Source organism: Vulpes vulpes, chromosome 13, assembly GCF_048418805.1.
Source record: "Vulpes vulpes isolate BD-2025 chromosome 13, VulVul3, whole genome shotgun sequence".
NCBI classification, from domain to species: domain Eukaryota; kingdom Metazoa; phylum Chordata; class Mammalia; order Carnivora; family Canidae; genus Vulpes; species Vulpes vulpes.
Window position 1 is genome coordinate 142,299,301 of NC_132792.1, and position 23,431 is coordinate 142,322,731.

Sequence of the window (23,431 nt, forward strand, 5' to 3'; positions counted from 1 at the left end):
ATTGCCTCGCTAAAATCTAGATACAGGATGTCTCCAACAGCCTTCTAATCTGCCAATCTAGTATGTCTATGTGAAGGAAATGGGTTAGTCTGTCTTCACTTATTCTAGTAATCACCACTTCCTTTTGTCTGTTGACAAACAGTCTTTTAATATCTATTGACAAGCAAGAATTTATGAGATGCACTACTTTTAGTCAGATGAGGTACGCAGCCTTTTTCTATGTGGTTAAAAATTTCTATCAAAACAATATCTTCACTAGAACACCTTTCTTACATCCATTTGAGAAGTCCTTCATCTCCTCAGAGTGAATCTCACATCTTCGTATTTTCACCTAGAGCAACACCATTATTACTCATCCTTGGGTCCCTGGATCTCCATGGAGGGCACATTTTTTCTTGGCTTATTCCTCTTCTCTTCTTGATAGGTTTGTACCCACTAACACAAATAAGATTTGGTCAGTAGATGAATATTTTAGTCTAGAAGTTTACGAAACACAATTCAGGGACTTCTGAATAATCCTGGGGCTAGTGCTCATAAGACTTATCATTTGTAATATGGCAATAAATATTTGCTTAGTTTGGTAATAAATAATTTTTTAAAATCAAAAATTTTATTACCATTTCATGAGAATGGACTCCATTCTTTTTTTAAAAGATTTTATTTATTTATTCATGAGAGACACAGAGAGATAGTAGCAGAGACATAGACAGAGGGAGAAGCAGGCTCCATGCAGGGAGCCCAGTGGGGACTCGATCCCAGGGTCTCGGGATCACAACCTGAGCTGAAGGCAGATACTCAACCACTGAGCCACCCAGGGGCCCCTGGACTCCATTCATTTTTAATTCTAGTGAGTTTTGTTTTGTTTTGTTTTTAATAATGTCACATTCTGCCTGGCCCTCAGTCTACCCACTTTTAAACACATGGTTTAGATTAGATGATCCTATGATATATTCAAACTCTAGAATTATATAATTGCAAACACTTGTTTATTTATTTATTTATCTATTTATTTATTTATTTGAGAGAGCAGTAAGGAGGAAGGGGCAGAGGGAGAGAGAGAAGCAGACTACCACCCCCCACCCAAGCAGGGAACCTGATGTGGGGCTCAATCCCAGGATCATGAGATCATGACCTGAGTTGTAGGAATTTTATTTGACTATAAGAAAGGTATGAGTCTCTGGTGCAATGTGTTTGTATTAAAAGGGCAGATGCTTAACCAACTGAACCACCCTGGTGCCTCTCTATGATTCTAAACTTTGAGAAGGAAAGGAAGTTTAAAATAAAAATTAAACCACAATACATACACATATGTATGCAAGCATACATACATGTACGTGTGCATACGTGTTCACATATGCCAGACTGGTTGGACTGGTTGGACAATTAACCCACTAGGCCACCCATCACCTCACCGCCATATTATTTCCATAAGAACATGTGAACCTACAATTATCTGAAAATAAAAAGTTTTTAAAAATTAAACAGGACTTTGGAAGTAAGTAGGCCTTACTTAACCACATATTAGCTTAAACAAATTATTTAGCCTTCCTGAAGTCAGTTTCTTTGTCAGCCTTAAAGTGGGAATACTAATTCTTACCTAATGGGATTGCTAGAAGGATTATATAAGATAGTGTGTGTAAACAGCTTACATGGTTCATACTTACACTGACAGTATTCAGTAAATGTTGGTTACTTTCCACTGTGCTTCTCCTGTGTGGTAGAGAAGAAACTAGGGCAAACAGCCTTATTGCAGCTCTTCCAGAAAAGACGACATTTGACCTGAAGCTGAAGACAATTTAGAAGTATACATTAGTGAGATGAACCCCATAGCAGTGTAGTGAGTAATGCTGTTACATAACTTTTACAAATCACCAGGCAGATCAGCTAACATGGCCTGGCGTAGTGAACCGATCAAATAAAATAACAACACAGCTTCCAAACCCAGCCTGAGTCAGGGAGTCCCAGCACAGCAGCCAGAGTCAAAATCCAGAATGACTACATAGGCCTTGGAGCTTTGGCATTTCAGTTGACTCAGACATGCTGTAAATCTGTGTAAGTGGAAAAAAACAAAAGCTGCCCCTTGAATAACTGTTCCCCAAGGGGCCTAGAGACGCTTTCTTTTTCTTGCAGAATCCTTCATCATGTCTCCCAAATATGAGTTTTCCATGCAACTGGGCACAGGAGAAATAGGGAGAGACTAAAGAAAATAGACATGTCTTGGTCCTGTGGATGTGATTGTTGAATGAATGGCCAAGATGTGTGTCCCACATGGCTTCTAAAATGTTTAGAATTTCCCAGGGATCTGTCCTTGCCCCTGATCCAATGGATGTTTTTATCAGTGACCTGGAGAAAAACACAGAAGAAGGCAAGTCCACCAAACTTTTTAATGATATAGAGGTAAAAGGGAGTTTGGAAGCGGAATTATAATTTTAAATGATTTGGGAAGGATCTGGGGCACTAAGTTGACCACAGTAACTTATAATTTATTAGGGGTAGCATTAAAACATGTACTTCAAAATCAAAAGCAGAAGTACAGGTTATGAAAAGATTAAATTGACAGGGTTTTTTATGAAAAAGTTGTAGGAATTTTATTTGACTATAAGAAAGGTAGGAGTCTCTGGTACGATGTGTTTGTATTAAAAAAAAGAAGAAGAAGAAGAAGTTGGGGACCAGAAAAAGAAAGTAATCTTTTTACTTTACATAATTTGCACAAGTTGGAAAATACTCATTGGGTTATATTCAGTGTAGGGGCCACATTTAAGAAAGATGTTGATTAAATGCAATTGATTACTAAGGGAAGGAAGGAAAAGAGTGGGCTAAATTTAAAAAATCCCAAAGCTATATTGTTTAAAGAATGGTTGAAGGAAAGTAAAGATATTCAGCTACTTTTTTAGAGTTACCATTTAGAAAAGGAGTAAACTTGTCTATTTTGCTCTGAAAAGCAGAAATGAGATTAATGAGAGTTCATGGAAACAGATTTTGGCTCAATAAAGGGAAAAATTTTCAAATAATTAGAGCAGTTCCGTGACTATTTCATAAATTGTGAGCTTTCTGTCACTGGAAATATTCAAGCTAAGACCAGATGAGTGTCTGGGATTCTGAAGGCTTCCAGCATGGAATGAGAGCTCTGGGTAGGTGACCTTTAAGACCACTTTCAGCGACCATAGTCTGTGATTTAAGTAAGCATGAATGCCAGGGCCGCTTCTGACATGCCAGAGCTCCTTTTTCAACTCTTGGCTCTGATTCTGACCAGCTGTGTGACCTTCAGCTAAGAAATTAACCTTTTTTTTTTTTCAGTTTCCTTATCCACAAAATGAGGGATCTGGATTTAATGATGTCTAAGTTCTCTCCAGCACATCTGTCTCCTTGAGCATCCTCATAGTCATGGCATGTTGGAAATGCACAGGGGGAGCTGATACCTGCCATTTTTCTAAGTCGGCAGAAGGCTTAACAACCAAGAGCCATGGTTGATTCGGAGGACCACTGGACTAAACTCTCAGCTGCTTGTTGGCAGGAGAGTGGGGGATTGTGATCCTGGAATTTGTTCTCCTGAGATCTATGGCAGGAAGTTGATCAAATAACTGATAATCCGGTTTCTCTCAAACACCTGTACATTCTGGCTGAGTTCAGCAATGCCTCTGCAAACAACTCAGAAGAAACGAAGGTCGTATTACCATTGCAAGAGTTCTATCTTTTACAAAGCAGACCTTTGTTCTTTATTTCCTTAATGATCTGGCAATTGCTGTTGAGCTTGGCTTACAATCATGAAAACTAATATCCATAAAATGGATACTATTCTACGAGGCAGACACTGTTCTAAAAGTTGTGGATAAGTTAATTTACTTAATCAGTTTATAACCTGAAAGTCTGATGATGAATCAGTAGATGAGATCCTTTTTTCCCCTATGGAAAAGGAATAGTTAAAATCCAGTTTAAATCCATGATAATGGTAGAGAGCCCAGAATTTAGATCCCTGCCCTCATTCTTTTAGGCTTTATTGCTGATGTTCAATCACTATAATTTCCTGTGTGGTTCATCTGAGTACTAACCCTTTTCTTCTGCCTACATTAAGGTGCCTCAATCACCACTACTACATTCCAGCACTTCTTTCTCCTCTTGGACTTCTCCCTGACTCCTACATCATTGTCTCCAAATCCCATTTCTTCTTCTTCTTTTTTTTTTTTTTTCAAAGACTTTTGGAACACAACCCTACAGGGATTGCCACCGTTGGCTTTGAGACAGTTATAGAACGTATGGGTAGGATTTCAAATTCTTCCTCCAGTTGCTGAGGTTAGTGGGGGAAGCAGTAAGTAAATTTCTGCTTTTTGTAAGGACATGAAGAATTTAAAACCTTATTCCCAGGCTCGCGGGTCTGGCAGTACTCACTCCATCCAAGTACCACATTTTCTTCCATCTTTTTGTTTCCTTAGCTTGGAAATGAAAACAGCTGTTAAAAATAAGAGCACATGAGTCAATCTTGAATCTCAATGTATAATTACAGTTTCCATCTCTGTTGGTAAAGTCCCTCCCAGTGTCCTGAGCCCCCTATCACAGCCCCCCTCTTGTCAATTTCATACCAGGACTCTAATTTGTGTTTTCCAAACCTCTAAGATTAAACACTAACTCACTGGGCAAACCAGAATAAAATAACAAGGAAGCAAATATTTCCATTTAAAAACTTGATTCTCAGACATGATCTTTCTGATTTAGATCTTGAGCAGATCTCTCTATCGATATCAGAAATGTCAGTTACTGTTCCACATTTTTGAAGGTGGAGATTCAGGTTTTATGGTATCCTTACCATGAAGAATGTTGCATGAACCCTTATAGAGGCTATGCCTTGAACTATATTTTCCCTTTTCCCAGTTCCTGAGGCTTTTGACCTCATAAACCAATCTTAAAAGAGTCATCTACAGCCTATTAATTGATTGTCACCTTCTGGAGCAGATGGATCCTTTTTCAGTTCTGCCCAGTACCCTATTTCAACCATTCATTCCTTGACAGTCATCCCATTGTCTGCAGCACTGAAGGCTCCCAGTGAATCAGCTGGCCAATTTAATTTGCCCTGTAAGTGCAGATCATATGCTATTAGCAAGAGAACTTTGTGTCCTACAGGAAGAGAAGCAGGAGGCAGGAGATTTGGTGCTTTCGGTGACTTCATTTAGCCTTATTTCCCCTAAGATTTGATTTCTTTATTGTTAGATTAGATTATTTCTAAGCTTCATTTCCCTGAAAAGATTTTTATAATTCTGTTATCATTTTATCCTCCAAGAGCTAGTTTTGTGCACTAAAAATCGCCTTGGTTATGGGATGCCTGGGTGACTCAGTGGTTGAGCTTCTGCCTTTGGCTCAGGGCATGATCCTGGGGTTCCAGGATGAGTCCTGCATCAGGATCCCCACAGGAGCGTGCTTCTCCCTCTGCCTATGCCTCTCTCTGTATCTCTCATGAATAAATAAAATCCAAAAACAAAACAAAACAAAACAAAACAAAAAAAGAAAGAAAGAAAGATAAAGAAAATTGCCTCAGTTTGGGCTGCCATAACAAAAATGACATAGTTTTGGAAGTTTAAGACCCAAGCACTGGTAGATGCAGTATCTGGGGAGAGAGATGGAAGAGGAGGAGAAACTAGCTTCTTATTAGGGCACTAATCCTCATCATGATAAGGGCAGTTAATCCCATCATTCCTTCCTGACCTGATAGACCAAAGCTCTATCTCCCAATATTGTCATACTGGGGATTAGGGTTTCAACATGAATTCTGGGGAACACAAATATTCAGTCCATATAAAAATGAAGACATTTGTATGCACGGTGTGATTTGTGGAATTCTGGGAAGGCTATTGAGACCTTCTTCCTTCAACCATACTTAAAATCCTGCCATTAAATATTTTCTCTCAGTTGTAACACCTTTTAAAATCTAATATGTTTGGCTATGGAAAGAGCCCAGATGTCCATCAACAGATGAATGGATAAAGAAGATATAGGATGTGTGTGTGTGTGTGTGTGTGTGTGTGTGTATAATGGAATATTACTCAGCCATAAGAAAAGGAAATGTTACCATTTGCAAGGACATGGATGGAACTAGAGGATATTATGCTAAGTGAAATAAGTCAATCAGAGAAAGACAATTAGTATATGATTTCACTCATATGTGGAAAAATAAGAAACAAAAGAGAGGATCATAGGAGAAGGGAAGGAAAAATAATATAAGATGAAATCAGAGAAGGAGACAAACCATAAGAGACTCTTAACTCTAGGAAACAAATTGAGGGTGTCTGGAGGGGAGGCAGTGGGGGAATGGGCTAATTGGATATTGGGCATTAAGGAGGGCATGTGATGTCGTGAGCACTGAGTGTTATATACAACTGATGAACCCTGACCTCTACCTCTGAAACTAATAATACACTATATGTTAATTAATTCAATTTAAGTAAGATCAAATCAAATCAAATAATAAAAAAAAAAATCTAATGTTGGGTTTGGGAAGGGCAAACCCATAAAACTAGTATGTGAAAAAAAAAACTAGTATGTGAGGTAGTGTAGTGCTGGTATAGTGTAGTGTAGTCTGACTAGAATCTACACATACCAGCTGTATAACCTTAGGCAATTAATTAATCTTTCTGGGCTTTTGGAGCATCTATATAATCAAGATGATAATAACACTCAGCCTGAGGGGTTTTGTTAAGTTTCAGTGAAATATGTAACATGCTTAGAAGAACAATATCTTGCTGTATAGTTGTTAGGAATTGTCATCCCTCATTTGCATAAATCAGCATATTATATTGACATCCTTTTGACAGAAAGTTGACATCAAGTGACAGAGAAATCAGAGTTTTGTTCAGGAAACTGGAAGGGTATTCTGTGAATACACGAAGCCCTGCTAAGGAATGGCCTGCAGTAGTGAGGCGCTACGGTTGGAGGCATAAAGCCACTAGGAGCCTAAGTGTCCAGGGGAAGCATTTACAAGGGAGATAAAGGGGGACTGATCTGCTTCTTGTCCCAGGTGGTGTGCCCAGTAAATGATAGAATTAATCAGCTGCTATGGGGAGCAAGTAGTGTGATACACATCCGCACATGAACTGTGAATTCAGCACCTGCTTAATTTTTCTGTGTCTCATAATTCTCTCCCTTGTAATATTCAGATAATGTTATGTCTCCGAATCATTACTCTCGAAAAACCATGGTAAAAGGTAAAAAGTATTCTCTGCTAAATGCCCTTGTCTCTTTCTCTCAGATTACACGAAGCAGACGACGTTCGAAGCCCAAGCTTTTTTAGAAGCTGTGCAGTTCTTCCGGCAGGAGAAGGGACACTATGGCTCCTGGGAAATGATCATTGGGGATGAAGTCCAGGTAACATGGGCTCAGAGTTTTGGGCCCTCTTCTCTAAGTGTAGGAGGTCAGAGTCATAATAAAAAAAAATCAAAGAAAAAAGTTGCAAGAATGGAAGATGTGGTTCCAAAGGCTGTTTCGCTCATCGTCTAGAAGCGTTTGGTCCACAAGCTATTAGGTACTCTCTCCAAACACCTCCAGATTGGGCACTAAACAAGGCAGCTTGAAACACTTTCAACTACAATGGAAAAAACTTGCTTCTACTGCTTTTCTTTTCTTTTTTTTTTTAAGATTTTATTTATTTATTCATGAGAGAGGCAGAGACATAGATAGAGGGAGAAGCAGGCTCCACGCAGGGAGCCCAATGTGGGACTCGATCTCAGGACTCCAGGATCATGCCCTAAGCCAAAGGCAGATGCCCAACCGCTGAGCCCCCCATGCGTCCCACTTCTACTGCCTTCTATACAAAGCATTATTCCTTCAAATGCTTCCAGACCATAAGCAAACATGAGCAGAGTGACATAGTGCAAAGTGTGCAGTGGGAGCTTAGGTTCATGACTTGGGTTAAATCTTGCCAAGTTATTTACCTCTTTTAGTCTCAGGTAGTCCTCTGAGAAAGAGACTGATGATAATGTTTACCTTGCAGGGTTCTGAGCATTAAATGAGATGTTGTTGGATAACTATTTGGCATCTACTTATCTTTATTTATTGACTGATTTGTAAGCGTAGTCAAGGAAACACATCTTAAAAGCATTAGACAGTTTTATTTATTTATTTTTAAGATTCTATTTATTTATCATGAGAGACACTGAGAGAGAGGCAGAGACACAGGCAGAGGGAGAAGCAAGCTCCCTGTGGGGATCCTGATGCGGGACTAGATCCCAGGACCCCGGGATCATGCCCTGAGCCAAAGGCAGACGCTCAACCACTAAGCCACCCAGGTGCCCCCATTAGACAGTTTTCTATGTGTTTTATTTACCTCTTCTAGTTTTCTATCCTCTGTGGCCTGATATAATTTCCTATGACCTTGATTAAATGCTAATCATGATGGGCTGAGCACCTCCATTGGCTTGGTACCAGGGACATTGTTACAAATCTCCAAGGAAACCGTGTCCATGAGAACACCAATCATATGGCTGATGCAGCCCAAGAAGAAGAGGCTGGGTATGGCATTATTTAATTAGAGGCACACAGGATCCAACAATGCTATTCTTTAATTTCCCCTCATCTCCCCGAGTGCCTCTTTTGGGGACCAGTGGAATTTGTTATTAGGAGACAATATTTGGAAGAGACCAGATGGGGCATTGCCTTTGTATGGTCATTAAACATCTAAAGCTGAAAACACTTGCTCATGATAATGGGGCTGTTCTTTATTGTTAAACCATATGACTCAGAAGCTTCTCCACCCCCCGCCCCACTCTTTGGAGGATTCTAAACTCATTTATTTCTTAGCCTGAGACTTATTCCAGCACTTTAGCCAATTCTTGGTTTCTGATATTTAGGGGAAGCACATCCATTTATCAATCTGAGAGGATTAAGGACTAACTGTACTTATGCCAAAAAGAAAAATGAAAGCAAAAGGGTAGGCTGAAGCATTTGATGCTGATTAGCCTGCCATATAAACCAACATATTTAATAGATATATCAGTATTAAAATGCCCTTGTGTAATACTTTTTGTGTGTGTGTGTGTGTAATACTTTTAATGTTCAAATCCTAATTCTGTGTGTTTGTGTTACTGATCTCATGAGGTTACTGGTGTATCCATTTTGTAAATGAGAAAACCAAGGGAGGCATATACCACTTAAGTCACTTGTCTGGTTTTATTCACCCAACACCTACTGAGCCATTATATGCCAGGCATCAGGCTGGGTGCTGGTGATCCAGAGATGGGCAGGACAGGATGGCTCCTGCCCTGTGCCGCTGTCAGTTTCATGGTCACACGTTAAGGGGCCTAATGGCAAAGGAAATGATGTCTTCCAATTCCTGGTCCAGTGAAAGAGCAACACCAACAATGGGACTATACCAAGTTCAACATTTATTTAACTCCTCCAGTTTACCTATGCTACTTGCTTGATCTCTTCTTTCATTTGAAATCTCATGTCCACTCACATTCCTTCACGATGCCATTGAAAGCAGGTACTTAGTGAATCCTTTCTTTGGGTTGAGTATTATGTTTCTTTTGTTGACCTTCTGGTTTTTGCTTTGGGTTGATATGTGTGAAGTGCTAGAAGGTGCAAGAGAACTAAATGACTCATCTCTTGCCATCACAGTGAGGCAAGACATACCTAGAAACATCCAGAGAAAAAGGCAGCGTTAGAAGTGTGTATGGATAAAGGTATGTGGGTCTGTACGTATATGGTCATCAAAGAGCATTAACACGAAGCAGTGATAGGCAGGTGCTAATTTTGCAGTATAAAAAAATACCACAAGTGAGAGAGCAGAGCAAAACAAAACAAAACAAAAACAGAGAAGAGATCAGTAAAGCTAGAGTTATCAAGTGACCCAATAAGAAGTTTTGCTCCCCCTGGAATCTGAGTATCTCTGTGAAATCAGACTCATAAGAGAGAGCCCTGGAAGGGCATTTCAAGGATTGTCTGTCCAAACCTTCCAGGTAAGAAAACATTCAGAGAGGTTGGCTGAGGTCACAAAGCCAATCTGGGATGGAAACACATCTTGAGCCATGTCCGGCTCTGCTTGGAGAAGCCGGTGAAAGGAAATGGAAGGAAATGAGTTCCAAACCTCTCCTGTCTGGGGCCCAGTGAGGGTACGCTTCACTCTAAGCTCATGCATGGAGCTGAAGCAGCATCTGTTGTAATGCTCACAGGAAAAAGAAATCAGGGGCCCAACAAAAGAACCAAGTAGTTAAAGAAAATGGCACGACATAACTGAGTTTGAGGATATGTCATCTTTTGCTTAAAGCACTGGGTGTATTTGCACTTTTTTCATATCTGCTAAGAATTTGATCATCATTTTCCTAACCCTTTCTGTCTCAGGGCTTGGTATTCAGAAGATGCTCAGCATTGTTACATTATTATCTTCATGCTAATGATTCCCATAGCAAGTCTTGGTAGGTCCTCATGGTGGTGGTTATTTTTCAGGCAAGCGTCCAAGCAGAGCAAATACCTTAGGATAACTTGCCTACAGACTATTAAGATGAAAATACTTGTATACTAGTAAAGACATCAATATATTTCCTACTTGTCTAGAAAAATGTATCAAATGAGGTCATGAAGGAAAGCAGTTTGCAAAATGTAAAGTATTTACAGTTATCTGGTATATTTATTATTTATTTGAGTAACATATTTATGTAATATATATTTATTATTTTATAATTATTATTACAAAATTTAAATTTGCCTTTAAATTAATCAGATGAGCTGAGAAAGTAGTTCATAATTCCCACAGAACATGGGTGGCTTCAAGACAGGAAAACTATCCACATTTTAGGCCTTCTCCGTACATTTCAGAGTTGTCTTTGGTCTAATGACCTTGAATGTGATCCCTTTAAATGTTTTTTTCACCCATGGCCACTCAGTAACAGAGAGACCATAGGCCAGCCTCAGGAAGAAGGAAAGTCTCTCTGGATCTCACACCTTCCCCACAGCGTCAGCATCTGGAAGGTGACACATAGTGTGGCCTTCAAGGAGTGAGCCTGGATTTGTTGATTTTGACCAACCTAATGGCATGTTTGGTTTCTTATATATGTGATGGAATTGTAAAATCTACACATCCTAGCAGTTAAACACACACATGCTTACGCGTGCACACACACATGTGCATGTGCCATTTTTTAAAAGAAAACGTGGTATTTTTAGGGCCCTTATGGTGAAACTCAGTAGATCTTGTTCTGAGGATAGAAGGTGGAGGAAACCCTTTATTACTATGGTTCATTTATTTGACTAGCTACTTTCCCTAGAATATTCCAGGCCTTTAGACCCTACTCTTAAGAAGCTGACCCTGATGGGAAATCTCAGAGCAGACCCTGGTGGGGAGAGGGGGAGCTGTGCAAAATGGGGGATGGGCTGAAGGTTGGAGGATGAGGATTACTTGGTGTTGGGCTGGACGCAGTTGGGCTTCAGTACATCAAAGCTCTGCCTGCCCTGTGGAGATGCCAAGCCTCACACCCTGGCAACCCACTCCTATTCCCCTCCCACCCCCCAACATTTCCTTTTCAATTCCCTAAATTGTAAAATGGAACTCAATTTCTTGGAACATTCTATGGGAAAGACTAAAAGAAAACCATAAGCCTACCCAAATGGAATATTTTTTTTTCCTTTGCCTTTGTAACATTTTCATCTTTTCAAGTCCCTTTTACGCTTATGTTCAGACTCAAACTAATACTTGCAAAAGGATGAAACAGGCAATTATTATGACCCTGAATTTACCACTTTCAACTAAGAGAATATTTCCCATTGATTTTCAGTTCTGCCTCAGTCTCCTTTTTTTCCTAGCTCATTCTCCCCGTGCTATGCTTCCACCAGTCTCAGGCAGGTATGTCTTGCTCAACTAAGGACTTCCTCCATTGAGCAGAATCAGAAGGAGCGTCCATGATTATAAAGTGTCCACCTGAATCTAATTGTTGGACCTGCTGATCTCCATGGAGGTTGCACATACCATGTTTTTTTTCTTAAGTTCCTCAAAGATTCTGGTTCACCTCTTGACTGCTCCCAGAGAATGGTTAAGAAAGAAAAACATCCCACCAGTGAATTACCAGGACTAGTGGAAATCCTATCCCCATTATGATCTTCATCATACCATGAAGTTCTACACTGCAGATGACAGGAGCCCCCCTCCCTGCCCTGGCCTGAGCAGCCTTCTCTCCCAGGAACCCACAGGCACAGGGGGCTGCATAGCTCATCCAACTCCCCCCTGGGAGCACTCCTGTACAGTTCAACTAGTGTTCCACCCTGCTGTAACAGAACCCTTGGTGAAAGGCAAAATCTAGTGTGAGCTCATGAGTATTTCCACTAGCATGAAGCTGGCCGATGACCTCAGAAAAAAATCTTCCATAATTCCCAAAGCCTAATTTGAATTTTATGAGGAGGTCAATTATTTTGTGCAAATATTATTTTAAATTCCTGGAACGGATGTCAAATGATTCTCTACTTTTCTGCCTGCCTCCATTCCCAAAATTACTCTTTTTTTTTTTTTTTTTTGTAAATCTCGTTTTGCAGCCTGATATTGAAAACTAAGCTGTGAGCGAGCCCCCAAAGATTCATAGTAAAACTGAGTCTTGAACGACAGGATCTGCTCCAATTTAGGGGGAGGTGGGTAGTTAAAGAAGAAGTTGGTGTTACGTGGAACGTTGTAATACATTGGCATAGAGAACACTGCTCAGAGTAAACACACACACACACACACACACACACACACACACACACACACATACTTTAATTGAGCCAAGCAAAATTTTAGGAGTGACTTGGGAGCAAATTTTTTTAGACATTCTGAAGACTCTGGATCTCCTCCCCCGTGTTCTGCTTCTCCCACAAATATCCAGTTGTTCCAAGTATTAGTTACTACCTTATTTCTCTAAACTTTAAAGAGGATGGAGGTGGGATTCAGGGAGCAGTAGAGACAAAGAGTGTGAAGACATATAGATCCCAAGGGAGCTTGAAGAGTCACGATGGTCTCAGAGGACACAGACCAGGCCTCAAGCCACCAGAACCAAGCCTGACCCCCTTCACAATGTTGCCAAGGATGCCCTCATCCATAATTAAAATTTTGCCTTGTATCTTAAATGCATTAGATTCTTCTAGTTTGAATATGAGTAGTCTGAATTTGAGGAATGTGGCCTTTCCCATGGCAAACCGTCAGCAGACATTACTGTTCCTTGTAGATATTTAAGAATGTTTATCCTCCATGATTGTCTTAGTTGAGATTTCTGTAGCCTCAGAGCCAGAGTTCAGTTATCAGCCTAACAGATTTTATGGAGCCCAGGACAATCCTATGTTGGGGGTGGGGATGGGGACTGCCAGTCATGACAATTTCAGTTGGCCTGATGCTCAGATTCAGCAAGCACTGGCCAACTGACTGGACCCGTCTTCCTCTCCACAGATCCTGAGTAACCTGGTGATGGAGGAGCTCCTACCAACCCTCCAGACGGACCTTCTGCCTAAAATGAAGGGGAAGAAAAATGACAGAAAGAGAGCCTGGTTCGGTGTAAGTGATGGTTTTGTTATACAACTATGGTACTCGAAATGAATATCCCTTTCTCTTCCTTTTTTAGGGCAGTTTTTTTTTTCTTTTCTTTTCTTTTCTTTTCTTTTCTTTTCTTTTCTTTTCTCTTCTCTTCTCTTCTTTTCTCTTCTTTTTTCTTTCTTTCTTTCTTCTTTCTTCTTTCTTTCCTTCTTTCTTTCTTTCTCTTTCCTTTCTTCTTTCTTCTTTCTTTTCTTTCTTCCTTCCTTCCCTGGGTGGAGAACTGCCTACTTTGAGTCTGCTCAGTCTCACTTGCATGAGGACTAATCCAAACAGACTCTAACTTTGAAAGAAAAATGAGAGTGTGCCTGCAGTTGTGTTTATGTTCAGATAATCTGTGATTAACCCTCCCCACTCTGCTTGACTCCAGCAGGCGCTTGCACATGACAGAGCCCCTATTTATGTGCTGTTCTCTACTGCAGCTCCTGGAGGACGCCTACAACCTGGTTCAGCATCAAGTTTCAGAAGGATTAAGTGCCTTGAAGGAGGAATGCCGAACTCTGACGAAGGGCCTGGAGGGCACCATCCGTTCAGACATGGATCAGATTGTGAACTCAAAGAACTTTTTAATTGGAAAGATCAAAGGTCAGTGGAGATGATCCATGCTTGTAGAGCTAAATAAGCTGTGCATGTAGGGCTCCACCAGGTAGTCACAATTCACGGCTTCAGAGGAAAACTAAACTGAGGAATTGGCGAGAGGTGGTAACAGGTGTAACGGAAATATGCTAGAGACACTAGCAAGGTTCCCTGGACCTTCCCGAAGAAACTTCAGTGACCCAAGCAAGATCCAAGTTTACTTCTTGCCTGTGATGGTGGCCTGTGTATGCTGATACTACTTACATCTCCCCTATTGTAGCATTTCTTTTTTTTTTTCTTAGAGATTTTATTTATTTATTTGAAAGAGCAGGAGCATGAGAAAGAGAGAGATCATGAGCCGGGGGGAGGGGCAGAGGGAAAAGCAGGCTCCCCACTGAACAGGGACCCTGATGTGGGGCTCAATCCCAGGATCCCGGGATCATGACCTGAGCAGATGCTGAACCCACTGAGCTACCCAGGCACCCCTGTTTTGGCACTTTTCACACTTGTTATAATGGCTTCTACGCCCACCCCTTCTCTATAGTAAGCTATCTAAGAATAGGACCGTGTGGCCCCTGTTTCACTCAGGCATACCCAGAGCCTAGTACCATGCCTGGTATATGCAGACTCTCAGCAAGTACTTGAATGGATGAATAAATGGATTTTCCTTTAACAAGAAGAAAAGTGGTCTAGAGTTGATAAATCTAGATTCTAGTCACAAGTGCAACATTGGCTGGTCATGTGTACTTGGGACGGTCACTTGACTACTACGTGCCTTAGCGTCCTCCTCTGTAATCAGAAGGGCCCATGAGAAGGAGGTCTGCAAACTGTGGCCCCTGACCCGAATCGAGCCCACCACTTATTTTTGTAAATAGCATTTCATTGGAGTACACCCCCGCGCATTCACTCATGTGTTGTCTGTGGCTGCTTACATGCGACAAGGACAGAGTTGAGTAATTGGAACTGAGACTTCCTGGACAGAAAAGTCGCGAATGTTCACTATCTGGCCATTGACAGAAGAATGTTTACTGTGCCCTCACAAGAGGCCTGAGATAGGCTCTAAGGAATTCTACAGGATAAAATGTTAAATAGTAAAATGTCAATGTTAATTCCTGTGTCCCAACAAGCACAGCACACCGAATGTCATTTCAGAAAAGCATGCTGGCTCATTTGTGATTATTGATCAGCAATCTTCTTAGATAGTGAGTTTTCAGGTTATTCGCTCACTTACTCATTTGCTCTCTCATTCATTAAAAAAAAATATGTACTAAGTGCTTTCTGAGCCGGGTGCTGGAGCTTTAGCAGTGAATGGGAGACCCAGCTCCCATACTCAAGAGGTTTAGCCCCTAACAAGGAGTGTCTGCTTGGTGGATTATTCTCTGCACTTCAGGTCCTGTTCACACTGCAGCCTAGCTCACCTCAGAGCACTTGCAACCAGTTGAGAGTAGACACCAGAGAGAGTAGAGAGAAGGCCTAACTACAGTAAAGGTGTGTGTGTCTGTCCATGCAATGCTTTCCAGGGCAGATATAAATTAACTTCAGCATTTTGTGTTTACTATCATCCATGTCTTTCATTCCTCCATTAGCACGACTGATCTAGAATTGACTATATTGAAGTACTGTATACAGCCTAAAACTGCCAGCACCTAACTCTGGAGACCACATTCCAGGGAGCTGGGCTGAGCTGGGCCTAACTGTGGCCATTCTCAAGGCCCGAATTAAGCCAATTTCTCTCTCTCTCTCTCTCTCTCTCCTAGTCTCTGTGGCTCCAATCTATCCCACAAAAGATGGAAAAACATTCTGCCCTAGACAAGTCTTTGTTTCCTAAAAGAAATTGTGAAAGGAAGTCACAATCAAGTCTTTTTGAAAGGGAATAGCAGAAACACATATTTACAGGGCCTCTGGTTCTCCACCTTTAAAACAAGAAAGTACAGTTAATGCAGCACCTGGGTGGCTCAGTGGATGAGCATCTGCCTTTGGCTCAGATCGTGATCCTGGGATTGAGTCCTGCATCAGGCTCCCTGCAGGGAGCCTGCTTCTCCCTCTGCCTATGTCTCTGCCTCTCTCATGAATAAATTAATAAAATCTTAAAAAAAAAACAAACAGAAAAAGAAAGCACAATTGAGCCTTGAACAACACAAGTTTGAGCTGAACAGGTTCACTTATAGGTGGGTTGTTTGTTTTTTTATAAATACAAAATAGTACTGTAAATATATTTTCTCTTCCTTATGATTTTCTTAGGACTTCTCTTCCTTACGATTATCCTTTTATTTTCCTTAGCTTATTTTATTGTAAGAATACAGTATATAATACATATAATATATAAAATCTGTGTTCATCTACTGTTTATGTTATGGGTAAGGCTTCTGGTCAATAGTAGGTTATTTATTAGGAGTTTAGTTTTGGGGAAGTCAAAAGTCATGCACAGATTTTCAATGACACGGGGGGTAGGGCAGTTAGCACCCCTAACCTCTACGTTGTTCAAGGGTCAACTGCATACTTCAGACTGCGTCAGTAAAGGGCTTTGGATTTTTAAAAACTCTTGGGAGTATTAAGCAGTGATCTTTCCATTTCCTCCCATATGACTCTTGAGAGTAAAGCAACCAATCTTTAGTTCTGCCCCACAATCATTTATTCATTCAATAAATATTTATTCTGTGCCTGCTGAATACAAGGGCTACAAGGATTCAAAGAAGATAACATGATTCTACAACATGAGGCATGTTACAGATTCTGAAACAGCAGGAAAAAATATGAAAGGTGCCCCAAGAGAAGCAGGAACCAAGGACACCATGGTTCCTAGCCAGGAAGTGTTTCAGCTTCAAAAAACCATGTGGGCCCCTTATAACAATAGTGCTGTCGTAATGTCCGTTGGTGGGGAATAAAGGATGATGCCCACAGGTACGATGAGGGCTCCCAGCTAGTGAGTGCTTCCAAAGTGCCACCTACAGTTGCAAGCATTTGACTACCATAAGCCCACTTCATCTTGGCCACAACCACCAAAGTGATAACTCTCATGATCTCCACCTCACAGATCAGAACACCGAGGCAGAGCTTAAGTAACTTCGCCCCGATTCCAAAACTGAGACAGGCTCCAAGCCCCTCTAATTCCAACGCTTTCCTTCCTATTCCCTCTGCTTGGGTGGCTCCTCCACAGCTCCCCTAATTCCTGGATGGTTTATGAATCAGTGTGTTACCGAACAGTATTCATTACAATGGCATCTCTGCATCCCTGAAAGTCAGCAGAGCATATCCGTGTGGGGCGTAGAATGTATTCAATCCAGAAGGAAGCACAGCCAGGCAGACCGCAGTTCAGGGAGCTGTGTGGTGGTTCCAGGGCATTCAGCTGTCCAAGTGGGTGAAATCTATACTGGCTCTTGAAGAGGTGAGTGGGATGTTCACAAGCAGAGGGGGAGGGAGGAGGGAAAACCCAGGTGAAAGGAACACTGAACAAAGGTGCAGAGAAGAGGTTGGAGCCCACGGGCAGCACCCTGGAATTAGCGGGGAGAGAGAGGGGGGAGCAGTTCTCCACAGCCGGCCCCTGCCTATGCCCATTTCTTCCCCACTCAGTAGCTGAAACCTGCCAGCTGCCACTAAATCTTTACTGCAGATTACCTGTGTTCATGATTATTCTGAAATTTCAATTAGATGCTTTTCCTCTCTCCAAGTTAATTGATAAATAATTCATTTATTCTCCTGACACACAATTTTGCATTTTGGTATCAAGCAAGTCATTTTTAGAAGGCATAGATTGTTTCATATTTAAATCACACAATCAAAAGGCTTTTTTTTTATCCCTAGCAGTTCTATGACCTCTTTAATATTTTATATACCAAATATTTGTGAATTATTCATAGTATTAGTAGGTATCTCAGGTTCTCAGAGTAAGAGGCAGTCTGATTTTCCTTACCTGTGAAATATTTCTGCAAACTGAAATAGGAATGTGCCCATTCATCTTGTTGTAACCAAGTTATTTGTCAATAAAAGATAAAGAAATGTAGTGTAGCCCTAGATCTGGAAATTAGGGTTTGACCTTAGTCAAGCCATCTGACATCTCCATGCCCCTGATTTTCCATGTACAAAATGGAAGGATTGGACACCCAGATGCTTGCACTTCCTTTCTCAGTTCTGTGATACCGTAACAAGGCCATCTGACTTACAAACACCACAAAGCTAACTTTCCAGTTTACGGAACAAGCTCAGGCCTTTTCCAGCTCAGGCTTCATTCACTAGATCACTGCTTTGAAACCTGGTTAATCATGAGAATTTGAACACTTTAAAAAAAAAAAAAAAAAGCAGATTTCCATGTACTATCCAGACTTCCCTGGATGAACACCTTTACTATGCTCTTCCTCTCTTATTGTATTATTTTTTAAGATTTTATTTATTTATTCATGAGGCACAGAGAGAGGCAGAGACATAGGCAGAGGGAGAAGCAGGATCCTTGTGGGGAGCCCAATGCTGGACTTGATCCCAGGACCCCCAGGATCACGCCCTGAGCCAAAGGCATACACTTCCTTTTTTAAATTAAAGGACAGTATTTGCCTTTGGAAGTATGGTTACATTTTTTCACCCTTCTTTATGATTTTTTGTTCTCTCTCTCTCTCTCTCTCTCTCTATATATATATATATATATAGTCTTTAAAGTTTTACTTATCTATCTGAGAGAGACAGAACAAACTGGGGCAGGGTTGGGGGTGAGGGAGAGGGACAAGCAGACTCTATGTCAAGCATAGAGCCCAGTGCAGGCTTGATCCCAGGACCCTGGAATCATGACCTGAGCCTAAGGCAGATACTTAACTAACTGAGCCACCTAGGTGCCCATACTCTATATTTTTGTCACTGTGTATGTTTTCCTTGATTATCAGGGGGAAAAATGGCTTTTAAAAAAAAAATTGGGGGTGAGAATGGTAGTTGGGATGGCATTTGTTTTGAATGGAATTTGTTTCTGTTTGCCCAAGAAAAGACTGTGTTTGAGTTTTTCACCGGTCTCTTAAGGAGGGGAGAGGGGAAATGAATTATATGAGCTGATTAACTCTTAGAGAACTTAATTAAAGCTTGATAAATTGTTATATACAAATAATGAATCATTCTCTTGTACAGCTGAAACTAATATGTCAGTTATACCTCAATTAAAAAACTTAGTAAATTGTGTTTTTTAGAAGATGAAGTATGCACATCTAACAATGATAATTGATAGTAAATAGGGGTGGATCACCAGCATTTTTCTTTTTTTCTATTAAGCATTGCATTCTATTCCGCATTCATAGGGACCATGCAGAAAAATGCATTTCATCCCAGGGCAGGGGAAAGCTTAGGAAGGGGAGGGATTGTTTGTTCCAATTCTGGAAACACCTAATGGTTTTCCATTCTGGTGAATGCTGACACAGGACTTGCTATGCTGGTCTGTCTTGCCTATTTGAGTTTGCCTGGACTGCCAGTTGGCTCTCTGGGGCACTGCCTACCCCTGGCCTGGCTCCAGGGATTTTAAACCCAATTTTGCCCATAATAAGTGATGGTTTTCTGCCTATTTCCTATCTCAGCCATGGTGGCCCAGCCCGCAGAGAGAAGCTGTGCAGAGAGTGTGCAACCATTCTTGGCATCCATTCTAGAGGAGCTCATGGGGCCAGTGAGCTCAGGATTCAGTGAAGTACGCTCACTCTTTGAAAAAGAAGTGGATGAACTTAGCCAGAAATTTCAGACCACCAAAGACAGCGCTCAGCTTAAGGAGGTAAGATACTGAGTCGTCGAGTGTGAATGGTTTGTCTGGGGCTGCCTTCCCTTGGGCCTTTATCTGCACTCGTGCATTCTTTCCTTTCCTTTCTTCCTCCCTTCTCCCCCTTCCTTTTATCCAGTCATCTGTTTCTTCCATTCAGCCAGCCACCCCATTCATCTATCCATTCACCTGATTTCCTTTATTAATAGTTTTCAAGTTGCAAAATTAATAATATGCTTGTGCAAGTGAAACAATATATAGGGAGACTATATGGGCAAAATTGATCACCCATGATGTAGGAAAGACATCAGAGTTCAAAGCCAACAGGCAAGAAAGAATTCTTTTTTTTTTTTTTTAAAGATTTTATTTATTCTTGAAAGACTCACAGAGAGAGGGAGAGACATAGAGGGAGAAGCAGGCTCCTGGCAGGGAGTCCAATGAGGGACTCGATCCGGGAACCCTGGTATCATGCCCTGAGCCAAAAGCAGATCTCAACCACTGAGCCACCCAGGCATCCCCGCAAAAAGAATTCTTGAGACGTCTTTGATGCAAAAATGTGGTTTTATTGAAGCACGGGGACAGGACCCGTGGGCAGATAGAGCTGCACTGGTGTCATGAGGAATGGCCATTATAGACTTTCAAGTTGGGATGGGGGGTGTAAGTCCTTGAAGAATTTTGGAAGCAAGGTTTCCAGGACCTTGAGAGGACTAGTTATTGTTGGGAAAGGATCATTTATTACTGTCTAATAAAGCCTGAGTCATAAGATCCTTCAGATGTGTATTGGTGGGTCATATGCTTGGGGGATGATTGCTAACATGTATCTTGCGGGATAGAGATCAAGGAAGTTTCCAAAGGAATTTTTATATATTAAAGTAGACTTACAGGATCCTGGAGGGTCAGGCTAAGTTTGCCTTTTGCCCTTAGCAAAGTAGCAACATCAAGGCAATTGAGTCCCTAAAGGAATGTCACTCTGTTTCAAGGACTCATCAGTGGGCTGTAGGTAGGAAAGAAATTTAATAATTTTTCTGCTGCTTTTGTTTCCCACATCAACTCCTACCCACACCAACTCCTAGGCTACCTCCACTCCCAACTCCCTGAATTAAATAATATAAATAACTTAGAATGTGTTTTCACATACTTGTTTCTTGTTCATGCAAATATAGAAGCATGTATCCTCATTGATATAAATTGTGTTCATTGGTTTGTTTCCAAAAATAGAGACTCATGATAAAAGCACTGTTTCTCAAAGTGTGGTCTCTAGACCAGCAGTGTCATCATCTGGCTGTTAAAAACCCAAATTCTCAGGCCCCCACCAACAGTCTACTGAATTGGAAACTCGGGGGGTAGAGCCCAGCATTCTGTTTCACAAGGCTTCCCATGGATGTGATGTACCCCAAAGTTCAGGAATCAGTCACGTAACATGGCAGCTTGGTTTTACATTTGACACATCACTACCAGTCAGTGGATAAAACCAGATACCTCTCTTTTTTTTTCCCTTTCTTATTATTTTATGCATACATACACATGTAATTATACATAAACAAGGTAAATTTTATAAATATTTTAAAGTTTCTTTTTGAACCCTTTTTAAAAACTTGCCTTTACCCTCCCTCCTTCCCCTCCCTCAACACCCCCCCTTCAAGTAACTAGTGTTAACATCTTAGCATATGCCATTCTGTACTTATCCCTCACCCCACTTATGTAGTTATAAAACATACACATTTATGAGCTGTTTTTTCTGATTGTCTGCTCTTAAAAAAATAGAATTGTATTACAATCAGTGTTCTCATTCAAAAAATACTGTCTTCAAATTAGCTGCTCTAGCTTTAAATCATTCTTTGTAATGGCTACATAATATTTCATGTACAAATGCACCATGATTTATTCAACAATCCAAATGTTGCAGGCATCATGGACAAAGCTATGATAAATAATCTTGTTACATATATTGTACTCTGATGCTTTCATTCCTGTGGGATAAATTCCTAAGGCAGACTTGCCAGGATGAAAGGTGGGTTTATTTCTCCTGTTAACAGATGTTACCATTTGCATTTCATACAAAAAAGAGGGAATTTAAATTTTGTCTGTCAGTTGTATATGGCAGAGGACTTTCTTCCCCAGATGCCCATGAGCTATAGGCATTCCCACTTATTTAAACTTTGGCCACGCTGATAGGAGCAGAGCATTAACCTGGTTTTCTTCTCTTGTCTGCTTGTTATTTCTTCAAAACAGATAGGTTACATATTGTGTGAGGAGGGACAAGTTTGACTGTGTGTGTTTGACCATTAATCCTACTCCAGTGCAGCTCCCCACAACTCCCTTCTCAATGAGGTTGATGTTTTCTCTTTACAAACACAATGAGAGGGGGGCCTGGGTGGCTCAGTGGGTTAAGGGGCTTGGGTCTTGATCTGGGGCTGGGAGGGGCGGGTCCTGCAATCCAGCCCTGAGTGGGGCTTCTTGCTCAACAGAGCGTCTGCTTCTCCCCCTCCCCGCTGCTGCTCCAGCTCTATCTCTCTCTCAAATAAATAAATAAATAAACTCTTTAAATAAAACACACGCAATGGAAATGAGCCCTGTAAGAATTCCTATTTAGAGAAACCTAGAACTCTAGCTTTGTCTCTTTTCTGTGATTTGAAAATCAGACAGCACATCCTCTCATACTCACCCTGTGTTCCTCCCCAGTTCTCCCTGGGCATCCATTTACTGCACATTTCTATCCCCTCTCTCCCTCTGCCCACCCACCTGTTTATTCTAGGTATTCAGTACTCAATTTTATTTTATTTTATTTTATTTTATTTTATTTTATTTTATTTTATTTTATTTTATTCTATTTTATTCTATTCTATTTTTTAAAGTTTTTATTTATTTATTCATGAGAAACACAGAGAGAGAGGTAGGGACACAGGCAGAGGGAGAAGCAGGCTCCATGCCGGGAGCCCTATGTGGGACTCAATCCCAGGACTCCAGGATCACGCCCTGGGCTGAAGGCAGGTGCCAAACCACTGAGCCACCCCGGATCCCCTCAATTTTAAAAATTATTTGAAAATTCGCTTGGAAAATAGAATGCATTCAGTTGGCAACAACACTCATGGTATAAGAGTATGTTGGTAAAACCTGATGTCTTTAATGGAGGGGATCTGTTGCAGCCCTCTTGCCAGGAGCCCTGTGGCTTCATTCCTTGTGCAAAGCAGAGGAGGCAGGACCCCGGCTTTTAAACTGGATGCCTCTCCCAGGCCGGGCCTCCTCCTACTACCTATCTCCCCCACCCACTAGCACCATAGACAACCTACGGCAGAGGAAGCCCCGTGAGCCCTGGAGCCTCAGAGAATGGTGGAGATTCGGGCTCATTCCCAGAGTCCCGGGGTCCCGGACACCCTGACTTCCCAGAGGTTTTTTAAGTGAATGGCACTCATTAAAGAAGGCTTTGGAGGCCCCAGGTGCCCAGCAACAATTCCTGGTGCCAAGAAGCCTGCCTACCTAGTTCTTGAGCTCTGAAAGTGGGAGCTCAGCATCCATCAAAAGCTAAGATTGGGGCCTCCCAGATGCTCTCCTTCCATCATCCAGTTGATTCTTCTACCAGTCTCTGCCCTAGCAATGGAGCTGCCCCAGGG

The 23,431-nt window shown here is 41.3% G+C and overlaps 1 protein-coding gene across 3 annotated transcripts in view; it reads left to right on the forward strand.

The window, feature by feature from the left end:
• The window catches only part of NIBAN1 (niban apoptosis regulator 1), a 210,315-nt gene that overhangs the window by 175,032 nt on the left and 11,852 nt on the right, over positions 1-23,431 (forward strand). For all 3 annotated transcript variants that reach the window (XM_026001184.2, XM_026001183.2, XM_072733163.1), the window contains exons 6-9: positions 7,235-7,350; positions 13,388-13,492; positions 13,951-14,113; positions 19,648-19,835. In XM_026001184.2, the coding sequence (XP_025856969.1) occupies positions 7,235-7,350; positions 13,388-13,492; positions 13,951-14,113; positions 19,648-19,835 (572 nt within the window). The remainder of the gene's footprint in view (positions 1-7,234; positions 7,351-13,387; positions 13,493-13,950; positions 14,114-19,647; positions 19,836-23,431) is intronic.